This window comes from Sphaeramia orbicularis, chromosome 18, assembly GCF_902148855.1.
Source record: "Sphaeramia orbicularis chromosome 18, fSphaOr1.1, whole genome shotgun sequence".
NCBI lineage: Eukaryota > Metazoa > Chordata > Actinopteri > Kurtiformes > Apogonidae > Sphaeramia > Sphaeramia orbicularis.
In genome coordinates this window covers 9,034,408-9,047,688 of record NC_043974.1, presented here as the reverse complement: position 1 = coordinate 9,047,688, position 13,281 = coordinate 9,034,408, and the positions used below count along the sequence as shown (strand labels likewise).

General features: G+C 36.5%; 1 protein-coding gene across 1 annotated transcript; it reads right to left on the bottom strand.

Moving 5' to 3' along the window:
* LOC115438222 (E3 ubiquitin-protein ligase TRIM39-like) lies at positions 1-12,403 on the bottom strand. Its single transcript, XM_030161665.1, has 8 exons — positions 12,353-12,403; positions 9,472-10,068; positions 5,401-5,496; positions 3,993-4,226; positions 3,771-3,918; positions 3,627-3,653; positions 3,082-3,257; positions 1-951 (listed from the first exon to the last, which is right to left on the bottom strand). The coding sequence occupies exons 2-8, from the start codon at positions 10,063-10,065 to the stop codon at positions 568-570; spliced, it is 1,659 nt and encodes a 552-aa protein (XP_030017525.1). The 5' UTR covers positions 10,066-10,068; positions 12,353-12,403; the 3' UTR covers positions 1-567.
* Positions 12,404-13,281: the final 878 nt, after the last annotated feature.

Here is a 13,281-nt window from a genome sequence, read left to right as displayed (position 1 = left end):
AGGTTATTTACTTTTTTTTTTTTTTTTTTTCGAAAAAAAAAATGTTTTGTTTGTAAATGTAAATGTTTTCATAATTTAATGATATTGCAAAAACAAAGTTGTTAATATTTATCGGTTATAATGCTATTATTTTACTGGTCTGGCCCACTTGAGATCAAATTGGGATGAATGTGACCCCTGAAAGAAAATGAGTTTGACAACCCTGGTATGAAACAAGCATAAAAAAAAATAAAAATTTTTAAATAGTGTGAAGAAAAAAACATTTTACCATATGTCAAAGATGTTTTTCGCGCAAAGAAAAGAAGAGATAGAAATAGAAGCAATATTGTAAATAAACACAGCTTTTAGAAAAAATTTCTAGACAAATGTTTTCCCCCTTTTTGTTGATATGAGATGTGTATTTTAAATATTAATTAATTATAATCCTATAAAATATGCCTTTAAATTATGGTGTGATCATCACTAAAGCATCTTCGGCTTCCAAGAAGAACAAAAGGTTGAACTTTCTTCGTCCTTTTTGATGCTGGTGTACAGTAGATGCCTTGAATCCAAAGGCTTACAAACCTGTCAATCATGTGTCTGTGCCCCATGACTGACAGTTGTGAGGATCAATGGTGCGATATTCTTTCCATCATCACAAACACCCGGGCTGAAAAAGGGGAAAATCCTCCCGGAAAATGAACACCCAGTGAAGGTGTAGATGTGAGACGTCGTTTCCACGTTAAAGAAGGACACCGTCCCCTCTTCGTAATCTGCAAACACTCCCACAGTCTGAGGCTTGTCCTTCAGGGACAGAAGGATGGACGGGGACTCCAAAGCCCGGTACTCGTTCCCGCCCCTCAGTCGAACTGTCCAGAAACCGTTCTCGGGCTTGGAGGTGATCATTCCCTTCCTGTTCACTGACTCTCTGACCACACCCAGGTCCCAGAAAGTCTTTGCGCCAACAGCAACCTGATGAAAAATGATACAAAAGGACACAAGGATTTTTATATCAATTTCATGCAAGTGTCTCTTAGAACTGTAGTTTGAAGTTAAATAAGGACAAAAATGAATCCTGCTGCTTTCCTTTCACTGTTTTAAAGAAATTAACATGGAAAACTTGATTGAATGCATAAGAAATCAACCTGTTGGTGATAATAAAGGTCATGTTCTTTTCTGTCAGAAGCATATACTTAGACTGTAACATTATTCTCCTGCTTTGTAATTCAGCATGGAGTCGACCTGAATGCAGAATTTGTTTTTAACTCTTTAACCCCTGATGCATTATTGGCGAGCATTCAACACAGTTTGGATTAACCCAACTAACAGCCACTGTGAACCAAAACAATCTACTGATCTAAAATGTTTAATACCTGTTAATCCACTCTCCACTATCCACTCTAATCAACCCACATCAATAATTGGTGTAAAATATAGTTTGTCATCTTTTCATGGTCATCAGATATGACCCATTTGGACGTTCAGAGGCTCTGTAGTGAACGTGGAAACACCGTCATCTTCTTCAACTTTGATTCACCAGTAAAACCCATGGAGTTGGATCAATGACAGTGGATGGACACACTTGTTCTGGCATTCAGTTAATGATATATTTTGCCAAAAAAGTCACTTTTTCTTCAATTTTCTGTCACGGCCCACTTTGGCGTGGCTGCTGACCCCTCCCTCTCCTATCAGATCCATCACTTCCACCTGCTGTGTGCTGCACAGCCGCAACTCATCATTGGGAGAGTATTTAAAGATGCGGGAGAGTTTCGTGACCAATTTTTCATCAAATCTGTAAAACCTCAGTCATATCGGAATTTTGTTGTGATGTGCATTGTGGGAAAGGGAGGTTTGCATAGCCACCTGACAGTGGCAGTGGCAGTGCAACCATATGGTATTATATGAATGAAATAAACACGATGCGGAAAAGGCTGAAACGCGGAAACGGCTGGAGGAATATGCATAGAGGGAGGGGAGCTCCTGCCGTTTCTGCGTCTGTTCCAGCTGCTGCTGTTAGGTGGCTGCACGAGCCTTCACTTCCCACAATGCACGTGGCGAGAAAATTCTGAAGATGCCCGAGTGACCTCCCGGCTCAGTTTGTAAACAAATGGTATGTTTATGGTGGATGGCACTTCGAAATTGTTCACTGTAATGCAAGAGATTCAGGTGAGTAATCACAGAAAGACTTCCAGATTCTTGATACTTAGGCTATGACTGAGGTTTTACAGATCTGATGAAAAATTGGTCACGAAAGTCTCCCGCACCTTTAAGGCTTTCCTGTGCAGTCGTGCAGCGCTGGATTATTGTCTTCACTACATTCTCATCTCCCCACAATAACCTGGACATTCAACTCCATCATCCTGCTCTATGGACTCAGACTGACCCTTTCTCCCCTCAGGTTTTTTCTGTTTGTCCCTTGGTTTGTGTTCTGTTAATAAATTCTTTTCTCCCTTCAGCACCGTGCATTTGAGTGCTATCATTCACACCATCATGACATTTTCTCTGTTTTGATCAATTAACCTTTGAATTTACTCTGAGCTTTTATGAACATCTACATGATCAGTGAATTAATTATAGGAAAATACATGGTTTATACTGAAAAAACTCAAAACAAAGAGGATAATATTACAATAAATGATCAGTTAAGAAATAATAATAATAATGATGGACTAGATTCATATAATGCTTTTCTTTTAACACATACTCAGAGTGCGTACAGTGGATCCATTATTCATTCACTCACACATTCTCACTCTGGTGGTAGTAAACTATATTTGTATCCACAACTGCCCTGGGGGGGCTGACAGAAGCGTGGCAGCAAATTTGCACCTATGGCCCCTCTGACCACTACAACATTCATACGCATGCATACACCAGTGTGAGTAGCAGCACTGCTCTCTACCACAACTCTCTACTTTTGCCCAAGGACATAACAGCAGATGGCTAGGACAGAGTGGGATTTGAACCACCAACCCTTCGGTTATTGGATGACCCGCTCTACCTCCTGAGCCTTTGAAAGAAAGGTTAAATAGAGAGAAAAATTAATTTGAGAACTGCCACAAAAGTAGCACTGGGTCTTTATGGGTTAATTCAGTGATTGACCTGGAAGTAGAATCTGCCGGACAGGAAGCCTCTCTTGCTCAGGACGCAGATGACCGGGTCGAAGCGCTGGGGATTGTCCGGTACAATATGCAACAGTTCACCACGGCCAGCCTGCTTCCCATCAGCCGATAAGACAATGTTCGGATGAGCGGTGTCCGGGTCTAAAACCACATCGACTACAGAGAAACATGCAAAAGTTACATTAATAAAACAGTTGCAACAAATAACAGAGTAATAATAATAATAATAATAATAAATAGGTATTATGTTATGTTACAACATTATAATATGCTCAATATACATATATACATATAAAATAAGCAATAAGAAAAATAAAGTGATAATGATAACAAACAAACAAAAAACATTGCACAACTTCAATAATACAAAGCTGTATTGAACTGGAGGCCTTATTTACAGCATTGAAGAGAAATTTCCTTTTTGGATACATCTATTGATGGAACATTTTCCTAAGCATAGTGGCTGCAATTATTTCAGAATTCACTGAAGTTTGCAGATTGGAAATGATTGCAGAGACGTCATACCTGCATATTTCTGCATCCTCTTCATTTCTGTAATGAATGTATAGAATTATACCTCAGTTTTAGTATTTCAACAGCTGCATCAAAAGACAAAAAAAATTAAGTCTTGCAGTGCTTTGCCTTTCTGTTCCAGATACTTGCACTTACCTTCTTTCTTCATATTGTCCAGATCATTCTTTAAGGTGTCATCCAGCTTGGACAGTGCTCTCCTCAGTGTCCCCACGCAGAGCTCAGGGTAGACGCTGATCTCCGTCCATTCTTTGGAAGGTGGAGGTGAGGTGAGAGAAGGAAACCTCTAATACAGACAAGACATGTTAGTGTGTATTAATGCAGTGACAGATAACTTCTCCACCGTTGTTTGGTTGGAACCTGTAGGAGATGGAGGTGGTCCTCTGTGTCCCTCAGCTCCTCCAGCTCAGAGTTTCTTTTCTGGAGTTCAGTGATTTCCTGCTGCAGGTCAGTGATCAGTTCCTCTGCTCTCATCTCAGCTGCTTTCTGCTTCTCCTCAATGTCTGCGCTGACTTCGGTTTGTCTCTCTTTGATGGAGTTAATCAGAGATGAAAACAGGCAATCGCTCTCCTTCATCTCCTTCTCTGCACTGGCCTTAATGAATGCATAGAATAGAATAGAATAGAATAGAATAGAATAGAATAGAATAAGAACAGAGCGAATATAAAATTACAAAAACTAAAAATAAGATAAAAAATAGTAATATAGATTTTCCAATTTAACAAAGTAATATAAGAATAGAATAAAATAAAAAATAAAAATGGACAGAATATGAATAGACGCAATTTTACAGTATTAACAGTATGTATATTTATGAACAATATTAACAATATTAACAGTATTTTTATCTATTAAATATATAAGAGCATGTATACCAATAACCAAGTCTATATAAAGTAGTACATTTATATTTTGATTAATATTAAATAAATATTCTATTGTTATTGCAGAGCAATTTTCAATTCAATTCAGTTTTATTTGAAGAGCCTTATATCCAGAGGTGGGTAATCCCAGCTCCATAGAGTAAAAGTCCTGCCATGTATTCGTTCCAACCACTCACTGAACCAGCCCAGTTTGATGAGCACAACTCCTCATCCAGGTAGATGAAGGGATAATTAATGGAATCACCTGTGTCAAGTGAACAGGTAGAACCAATTCATGGCAGGATTTTTACTCTATGGAGCTGGGATTACCCACCTCTATGGTATATCACAACAAGGTTGCCTCACAGGGCTTTACAGAATTAGTTGGATATGAACAGAAGAGAGAGGCATATTTATGTAATATATATAATTTTTGACATAAAACATAGAAAACAAAGTTATGTTAAGAAGAACATTTATATTGTTATTCGGTTTGACAATGGAAAACTATTGAAATTATGGTGCCATTCAAGGGAAATAAAAAGACTGTAAAAAGTTTTATGTTAAAATGTATTTTTGTATCTAAAGTTAACAGTGATGTGAGCAAAACGTTGCCAAAAATGCATTTGGACGGAAAATGTATGTTAAAAGTATTACATTCTCACTGATATGTGATAAGAATAAATTTCTCTGAATTGCAATGAATTCAATTCCATTTCCTGTAATTCCAGTCCAAATTTGATTTAATATCCTGTAGGGTGGAGTCAATTCAAATTCAAATTCTTTCATTGAATTGAATTAAAGTCTGAAATTCTGAATTTTGTTCAATCCTGGAAAAGACATGAAGTTGTAGCAATAAAAAACACTCAGTGTTTGATTCTTTCCCTTTTTCCTTCAGGACTCACTGTGCTGAGCTTCAGTGAATCTGAGATCTCCTCCACTTTCTTCAGTCGCTCCTGAATCATCTGCTGAAATTCAGCTTCGGTGTTTTTCATCTGGACCTAAACAAGCACAACAGAAATGACAACTTCATCACAACAAAAGTAACAAGTGTATGTTCTCAGTTAGTGCACTGTTCTTGAATATAAATGTGAGGTATCTGGTTGTTATTTCAGTTTTTGTTGTATACTTCTGCTTTAGTTACTTGTTACAATGGATATTTAAGCACAACACGCTTTTCAAATGCTATACAATGTATTTTTAAGGATTACACCAGTTGTTTGCAACCTTTTTTGAATCTGACAAGCTCCATGAACCCTTTATCTTACAAGTGACTATATTTGGTAAATTCCATATGCATTACAAGACAATGACAGCAACAGTTCCAGTGAGGCCAGTGAGCCAACAATCTCAGGTCCAATGTGGTCTACAGGGTCTGCAAGGTCCACCTCTGCACGAACAGTGAGTGGACCTGCTTTGTTAGGTACCATGAAGTAATGGTACTAATGTAAGGAATGATGTTCAACGGGATCATGTGGATGTGGACAGGGGTCTGGATCAGCACTTATGTGGGTCTAACGTAAAAGTGATGTTCTAATGTTCTAAAATACACGTGTTTTTCTTGTATTTTCTTGTAATTTATTCTTTGTTGTTTATTTTGCCACTTATGGATAAGGAGCCAAATATGGTAACTTCATTAAACTTTGTTTTCTACATATCCATAAAACATTTTGAAAAATTCTACAAAAGTAATAAAGTCTTGTTGTGTCCTTCGATAACACACCATGGTTGAAATTTTGAATGTCAGACTATTTCTGAGTGTCCTATAAAGGGTTAAATAATGATGTTTCTCACTAAGCCTCTCATGTTGTTTCATTAAAAGTTCAAATAAATCAATATCTCGCCAAAATAAAAGATAATAGAAGAAGTTCAAATCTGACAACAGATTAGGTTATTAGGACTGTTTTTCTACTTTTCTCTCTGATTAATAACATGATATATAACATATATATCACATAGTTATACTCTGTTACTGCCCATACATCATATTGTTCATCTCTGACAGTTTGCACAATTACGCATATATTGCATGTTTATGTAAATATATATTTACATAGTAATTGTAGTTTATATTTTTATTTAGTTTTATAGTTTTTATGTTTACATTTTTATGCTCATTCTATTTGCATGCCATTCTTAAATGCCACTTTGTTTTTGATTTGTTTGTTTTCATTTACAAGTTAAATTATTCCATTTTTATACATCTTAAATTCTCTTGGCATTCAGTGTGGATGGCAAAGTACGATGTTCATTGTACAGGGAAACTTGTTTCTTTACAAAACACATGACAATAAAACACTTTGAATCTTGAATCTTTGAATGACATTCCCTCAGAAGTACCTGACATTCTGGTATTTACAACTGGATAGTTCATACTACTACCCCATTAGAAACAACACTGATGTTTCAGTATTAATAACCTAATATTGTCGATATAGTAATTCATTCTCCCCATGTCTGCATGGATTCTCTCCAGGTACTCCGGCTTCCTCCCACCATCCAACGACATGCACTGATAGGTTAATTGGCTAATCTAAATCACCCATAGGTGTGAATGTGAGAGTGATTGTCTCTATATGTCAGCCCTGTGATGAACTGGTGACATGTCCAGGGTGTACTCCGCCTTCGCCCATAAGTAGCTGGGATAGGCTCCAAGCGACCCCCATGACCCTAGTGAGGGTAAAGTGGGTTCAGAAAATGAATGAATGAATAATCATCAGTCAAAGGGACCAAACCAATTATTCTATTATTTTTAGCTACATTTTGCTGCTAATGCTAATGCACTTTCCCTCAGTGGTGTTCTTCATGCATGACTTTTACTTGTAATTTAGTATTTTTACACTAAATTGGTAGATTTAGGATCTGAATACATCTCAGACTTATGGGCAACATTATGAAATAATTAACTATACATCAGATCAATGATCTTTGTGAATAGACATCATACTTGTGATGGTAAAATTGTGCAGTCTTTGTTCACATATCTTTGTAACAGTATATGGTCAAAAATATTGGGACACATTGAATTCAGGTGTTTCATTGCTAATAGGGGGCTGGGCTACAAACAAATGTCATGATGTAATTATATATCCGTTAGGTATAATGTTTTTGTGTCACTTGTGGGGTTAATATGGGTTGTCCTGTCTTCTAAGATGTGCAAAATGCTTTAGAGTTTGTTTTTGCTTAATTTTGAAGTTTTTCTGTCTTTGTCTTTGTCATTATAGACTTTGACTTTGAGAAACTTTGTCATTCAGGTATGCACTAAGTGTATACAGAACGAAATTTCATTGTATGTAGGCTCAAGACAAGAATCTAATGTAAAGTGCTATGTTATATAGATAAATAATGATAAAATACTACTATACAGTTTTTAAAAACTTATGTACATGTGTGCAAAGAAGCAGGAATAAAATGCAGCAGTGATTAAAAAGAGAAAATGCAGCAAGAGTAAAATATGGCAGTTACCAAAAAAATACACCAATCTACAGTGGTGTACAGCAGGGACCAGTTAAGAGTTCAGCAAATGAACTGAAATGTTTTAAATGCCTCTAAATGTACCTCTAAATTTCCGAAATATTTATCATGTTTTGAACACAAATAATCATGTTGTATTTCAAATCAATGGAGATGTGAAGTCCTACAAGCCGTACACATTAAGTGTCCAAATATTTTTGTGCATGTTTGTACAGATCTGTTGAAGAAATTGAAGAGAGAAGTACAGTGGCCCAGATGTGCAACAGCCCAAAAAATTATCCACTATAAGAAAAAAACAGAGAACAGCCCAAAAAATTATCCACTATAAGAAAAAAAAGAGAACATCCCCAAAAAATTATCCACTCTAAGAAAAATAAAGAGAACAGCCCAAAAAATTTTCCACTACAAGAAAAAAAACAACAGCCCAAAAAAATATCCACCATAAGAAAAAAGAGGACAGCCCAAAAAATTATTCACTATAAGAAAAAAAGAGAACAGCCCAAAAAAAATTATCCACTATATATTTTTAGAATAACTTCATTTTTAGTGCACCAACCTCCACTTCCAGTGGGTTACTTCGTTACCATTAGCCACATTAGCTGAAGGCCTTAAAAAATTTCAGCCTATGCTTTTATTTTTTCTGGTGGCCTTAATTTTAAAGCAAGATACCTTTTAAATAAACAGCGCTCCCGTTATTGAAAAGGTTGATGATGTTTTGTTTTTTTTTTCATATAGCGGATTATTTTTTGGGCTGTTCTCTTTTTTTTTTTTCTTATAGTTAATAATTTCTTGGGCTGTTCTCTTTTTTTCTTACAGTGGATAAATTTTTTTGGGCTGTTCTCTTTTTTTTCTTATAGAGGAAAATTTTTTGGGCTGTTCTCTTTTTTTTCTTATAGTGGATCATTTTTTGGGCTGTTCTCTTTTTTTCTTATAGTGGATAATTTTTTGGGCTATTCTCTTTTTTTTCTTATACTGGATAATTTTTTGGGCTGTTCTCTTTTTTTTCTTATGGTGAATAATTTTTTTGGGCTGCTCTCTTTTTATTCTTATAGTGGCTAACTTTTTTGGGCTGTTCTCTTTTTTTTCTTACGGTGGATAATTTTTTGGGCTGTTCTCTTTTTTTCTTACAGTGGATAATTTTTTGGGCTGTTCTCTTTTTTTCTAATATGGATAATTTTTTGGGCTGTTCTCTTCTTTTTTCTTATATAGGATAATTTTTTGGGCTGTTCTCTTTTTTTTCTTAAAGTGGATAATTTTTTGGGCTGTTCTCTTTTTTTTCTTATAGTGGATTATTTTTTGGGCTGTTCTCTGTTTTTTTTTTTCTTATACGGATATTTTTTTGGGCTGTTCTCTTTTTTTTCTTATAGTGGATAATTTTTTGTGCTGTTCTCTTTTTTTTTTTTTTTTCTTATATGGATAATATTTTGAGCTGTTGCACCTCTGGGCCACCTCAGAGAAGAGATGAGGATGAAGCTTGATTGGGTGAATGAGACTGTATGCACCTTCTTTTCTCCACTCTCGTCTTCCACTTTAACAGTCTGGTGGTCTTTGTGCTCCGTCTCAGTGCAGAACAGACACACACACTTCTGTTCATCCCTGCAGAACATCTCCAGCAGCCTCTCGTGCTTCTCACACATCCTGTCCCGCAGGTTCTTTGTGGGCTCGATCAGCTTGTGCATGTTCAAGGTGGCGACCCTCTGGTGGGGCTCCAGGTGGGTTTGGCAGTACGACGTCAGACACACCACGCAGGACTTCAGGGCTTTCACCTGCAGCGACGTGGCAGCACAGACGTCACACACCACCTCACCTGGCTGGGCCGCTGACGGCGGTATGGCTGACAGGAGGTTGGAAACGGTCATCTTCCTAAAAGTATCTGACAGCTCTTTAAAGGCCGTGTTGATGCTAATTTCAGGCCTGGAGGAGAATGACTTGTGGCAGGCGGGACACTGGCATAATTCATTGCTGTCCCACACATTCTGGATGCAGCTTTGACAGAAATTGTGTCCGCAGGGTGTGGTGACCGGGTCGGTGAACACATGCAGACAAATGGAGCACAGGAACTGCTTTTCTGGAAGGGTGTTAGATGAGGAGGCCATTATCTGCAGCACAGCAGGACAATAAAAGAGGAAACTGAGTGAACTGTTAATATTGAACATGTTGACAGGGGAAGGGCATGCAAACACAGTTATCCATCAAATGAATACGATACTGGATAGATAGATAGATAGATAGATAGATAGATAGATAGATAGATAGATAGATAGATAGATAGATAGATAGATAGATAGATAGATAGATAGATAGATAGATAGATAGATAGATAGATAGATAGATAGAGACCGACAGACAGACACACAGACAGACAGATAGATAGAACGATAGAACGATAGATAGAACGATAGATAGAACAATAGAACGATAGATTGTTAGGTCCTCCAATAGATAGATAGATAGATAGATAGATAGATAGATAGATAGATAGATAGATAGATAGATAGAGACCGACAGACAGACACACAGACACACAGACACACAGACAGACAGATAGATAGATAGAACGATAGAACGATAGATAGAATGATAGAACGATAGAACGATAGATAGAACGATAGATAGAACGATAGAACGATAGAACGATAGAACGATAGATAGATAGATAGATAGATAGATAGATAGATAGATAGATAGATAGATAGATAGATAGATAGATAGATAGATAGATAGAGTCACTTTATTGCACTTGAATGTAATTTCATTGCATGACTCAAACAGTGTAAAAAAAATAAATAAATACAGCTGTCACATATAATCTCAAATATGAAAAGTGCTGTGTGCAAACTATAAAAAATTAGTCTTAAAATTCTAAAATCTGTTTAAAAATCTATAAAATTGTTGTAGCAATGGAGTTTTAGTGTCTTTCATTCCCCTGTTGGTGTTTGACTTCCTTTATTGAGAGTTCAGGAGTTTTATACTATTTAAATGCAACATGTTGAATAACGCAAGGCCTTTAAACTCATGAATAAGATGTTCATGTTGTTATTGTGCATTTCTGCAAACTACAGTATTATTTATCCACTACTTATTTCTACGATATACTAGTTTTTTTGTCCTTCCTCAGTACATATGAAATAGTTGGAGTCGACGGCATGTATGCAATCCAAGTTTGTGTCCCAATCTTTAACATTTAAAGTTTAGTAAAAGCAAGATTAGGAAAATGCTATTGCTTGTTTTCTATGACAAATATTTAATTACATCTTTTATTACATCTCTGCTGACTATTTCTGGATTCAAGATTGAGTGTAAAATCTGTAGTCAGATCTGCAGATTACAGTGAATACCCCACGCCTCACCCTCCTACAATGGCCACAAAAACATACTAGTATTTTCCACTTGTGCTTGGTTTGAGTGTTCTTTGAGATTAACTCTGGTCCACAGTGGAACAGCTTTGACTGTTATAAACATGGAACAAGGAAGAGGAAGTCTATAATGATCTACAGCATTGTATTGTATTTCATTTTGGCAGTCACTAAACATCAAAATTTCCATCTGTGGTTGAAACACTATAGCAGTGATATAGAAATGAAATGGGTTTTTTTTTAGCTCAGACATATTGAGAGTACACATAGTGTGGTTTGCATTAACATACAATGACAGTACTTTAATGTGGTGAATAGGTTGGTAAATATAGTTCAGTATGTAGAACTATGCAAGAGCTTGACGTTCAAGACTTATACACCCTGCACTGCTGTTGTATTAGTCATGAAGGTTTTGTGACCGAACACACAGACACACCCCATGCTTTAAGTGCATGTAATTATAGTAATACATCAACAACATCCAATGGAGATTCATTCAAATATTTTGCCTTACTAGAATACAAATCCACTTACCTGAGTTACCCAATGAACACATGCGCTCTGAAGCCATTACTCTGCCTGTAAAGGGGCCTCTTTAATTCTATAATTTACTGCTCACTGTGTTACAGAAGAAATTCACAATGTGGCAGGAACAGCAGTAGATAAATGACAAAACAGAAACTACTAACAACATGTTTTAAGTGGTTAAAAACATCCTTCAGCTGTCTGATAACCAGAAAGTGCAGTTTTTACAATTACGGTTGTGCAACGAAAAGCTCTATTTCTTTTTGGGTTTGTTTTTTTTAATTGGAGGAAACCAAGCCATAAACTGTCATAGTGAATGTAATATATATGTTAAAAAAAAAAAAAAAAAAACTGCTAAAAGTTACGTGTCAAAAACAGAACTCATTATGATCTGCTAAAGCAACATCAAAACAGGTGCAATTGTCTGTTTTCTCTTCATTTGCCGTGACAGAAAACAGAGTTGATGCCTTTTCTTTCAGTATAAATAGTGTTAAATACTCACAGCTACGTGTCGCAGGTGAAGCTGATCAGTCACACGTCCGCAGCAGGTGACTCCTGCTGTATGAATGGGTATGAATACATTACAGGTCTAGCTGTGAAACAGGAAAATGTAACGTCAACACAGTTATCTATCAGCGTGGCCCTCCCCTCCCTTTCCTGCCGCTGTGTTTCTGTTTACTTTACTGCATCTACCTGATCTGAAAATAACCACATTTACTCCACCAGCCTTATATTATTGACAGTATGCACTAGCATTACACTCACATGCAACTCCACTTTCCTCTGCATGCGTGTGTTTAAATGGATCAGTGGGATACATAATGGCACACTAGGAAAGAGTGTTTGTCTCACGGGTGTGGCGCATGAGTCCAATGGTTAACATTTTCCATTTATGACACACCTGAAGTTCAGCAAACAACCCCATCTTTGTGTGACCTGAGGAATGCTGTGGCTCTGCATTGCTTTACACGTGAGGCCTGATTGCAGCACACTCATGGTTTTATAGAGCATTTACCACCATGTTACATGACAATCAAACTTGACTATCTAGAGCAGGGGTGTCAAACTCATTTTAGTTCAGGGGCCACATTCAGCTAAATTTGATCTGCAGTGGGCCGAACCAGTAAAATAATAACATAATAATATATAAATAATGTCAACTCCAAACTTTTTTCTGTGTTTTAGAAAAAAAAAAGTAATTTTACATTATGAAAAGGTTTACATCTACAAACTATCCTTTCAAAAGATGTGAATAACATGAACAAACTGAGAAAATAATTGTAATTTTAACACTATTCTACCTCAGTTTATCATTTACACATGTTCATTATAACTTATAGATCACAGTGGATCTACAAACACACAAAACATTTAGTAACAGGCAGAATATTGTTAAAATTGTACTGACTTCTCTTAAGACATTTCAGGTTA

Excerpts from the sequence above, each read along its gene's own strand:
- LOC115438222 (XM_030161665.1), bottom strand. The coding sequence starts at position 10,065 with ATGGCCTCCTCATCTAACACCCTTCCAGAAAAGCAGTTCCTGTGCTCC. Across the intron at positions 3,919-3,992 it reads ACCACCTCCATCTCCTACAG|AGGTTTCCTTCTCTCACCTC; the intron begins GTTCCAACCAAA and ends TGTCTGTATTAG. Across the intron at positions 3,258-3,626 it reads GAGGATGCAGAAATATGCAG|TCGATGTGGTTTTAGACCCG; the intron begins GTATGACGTCTC and ends GTTTCTCTGTAG.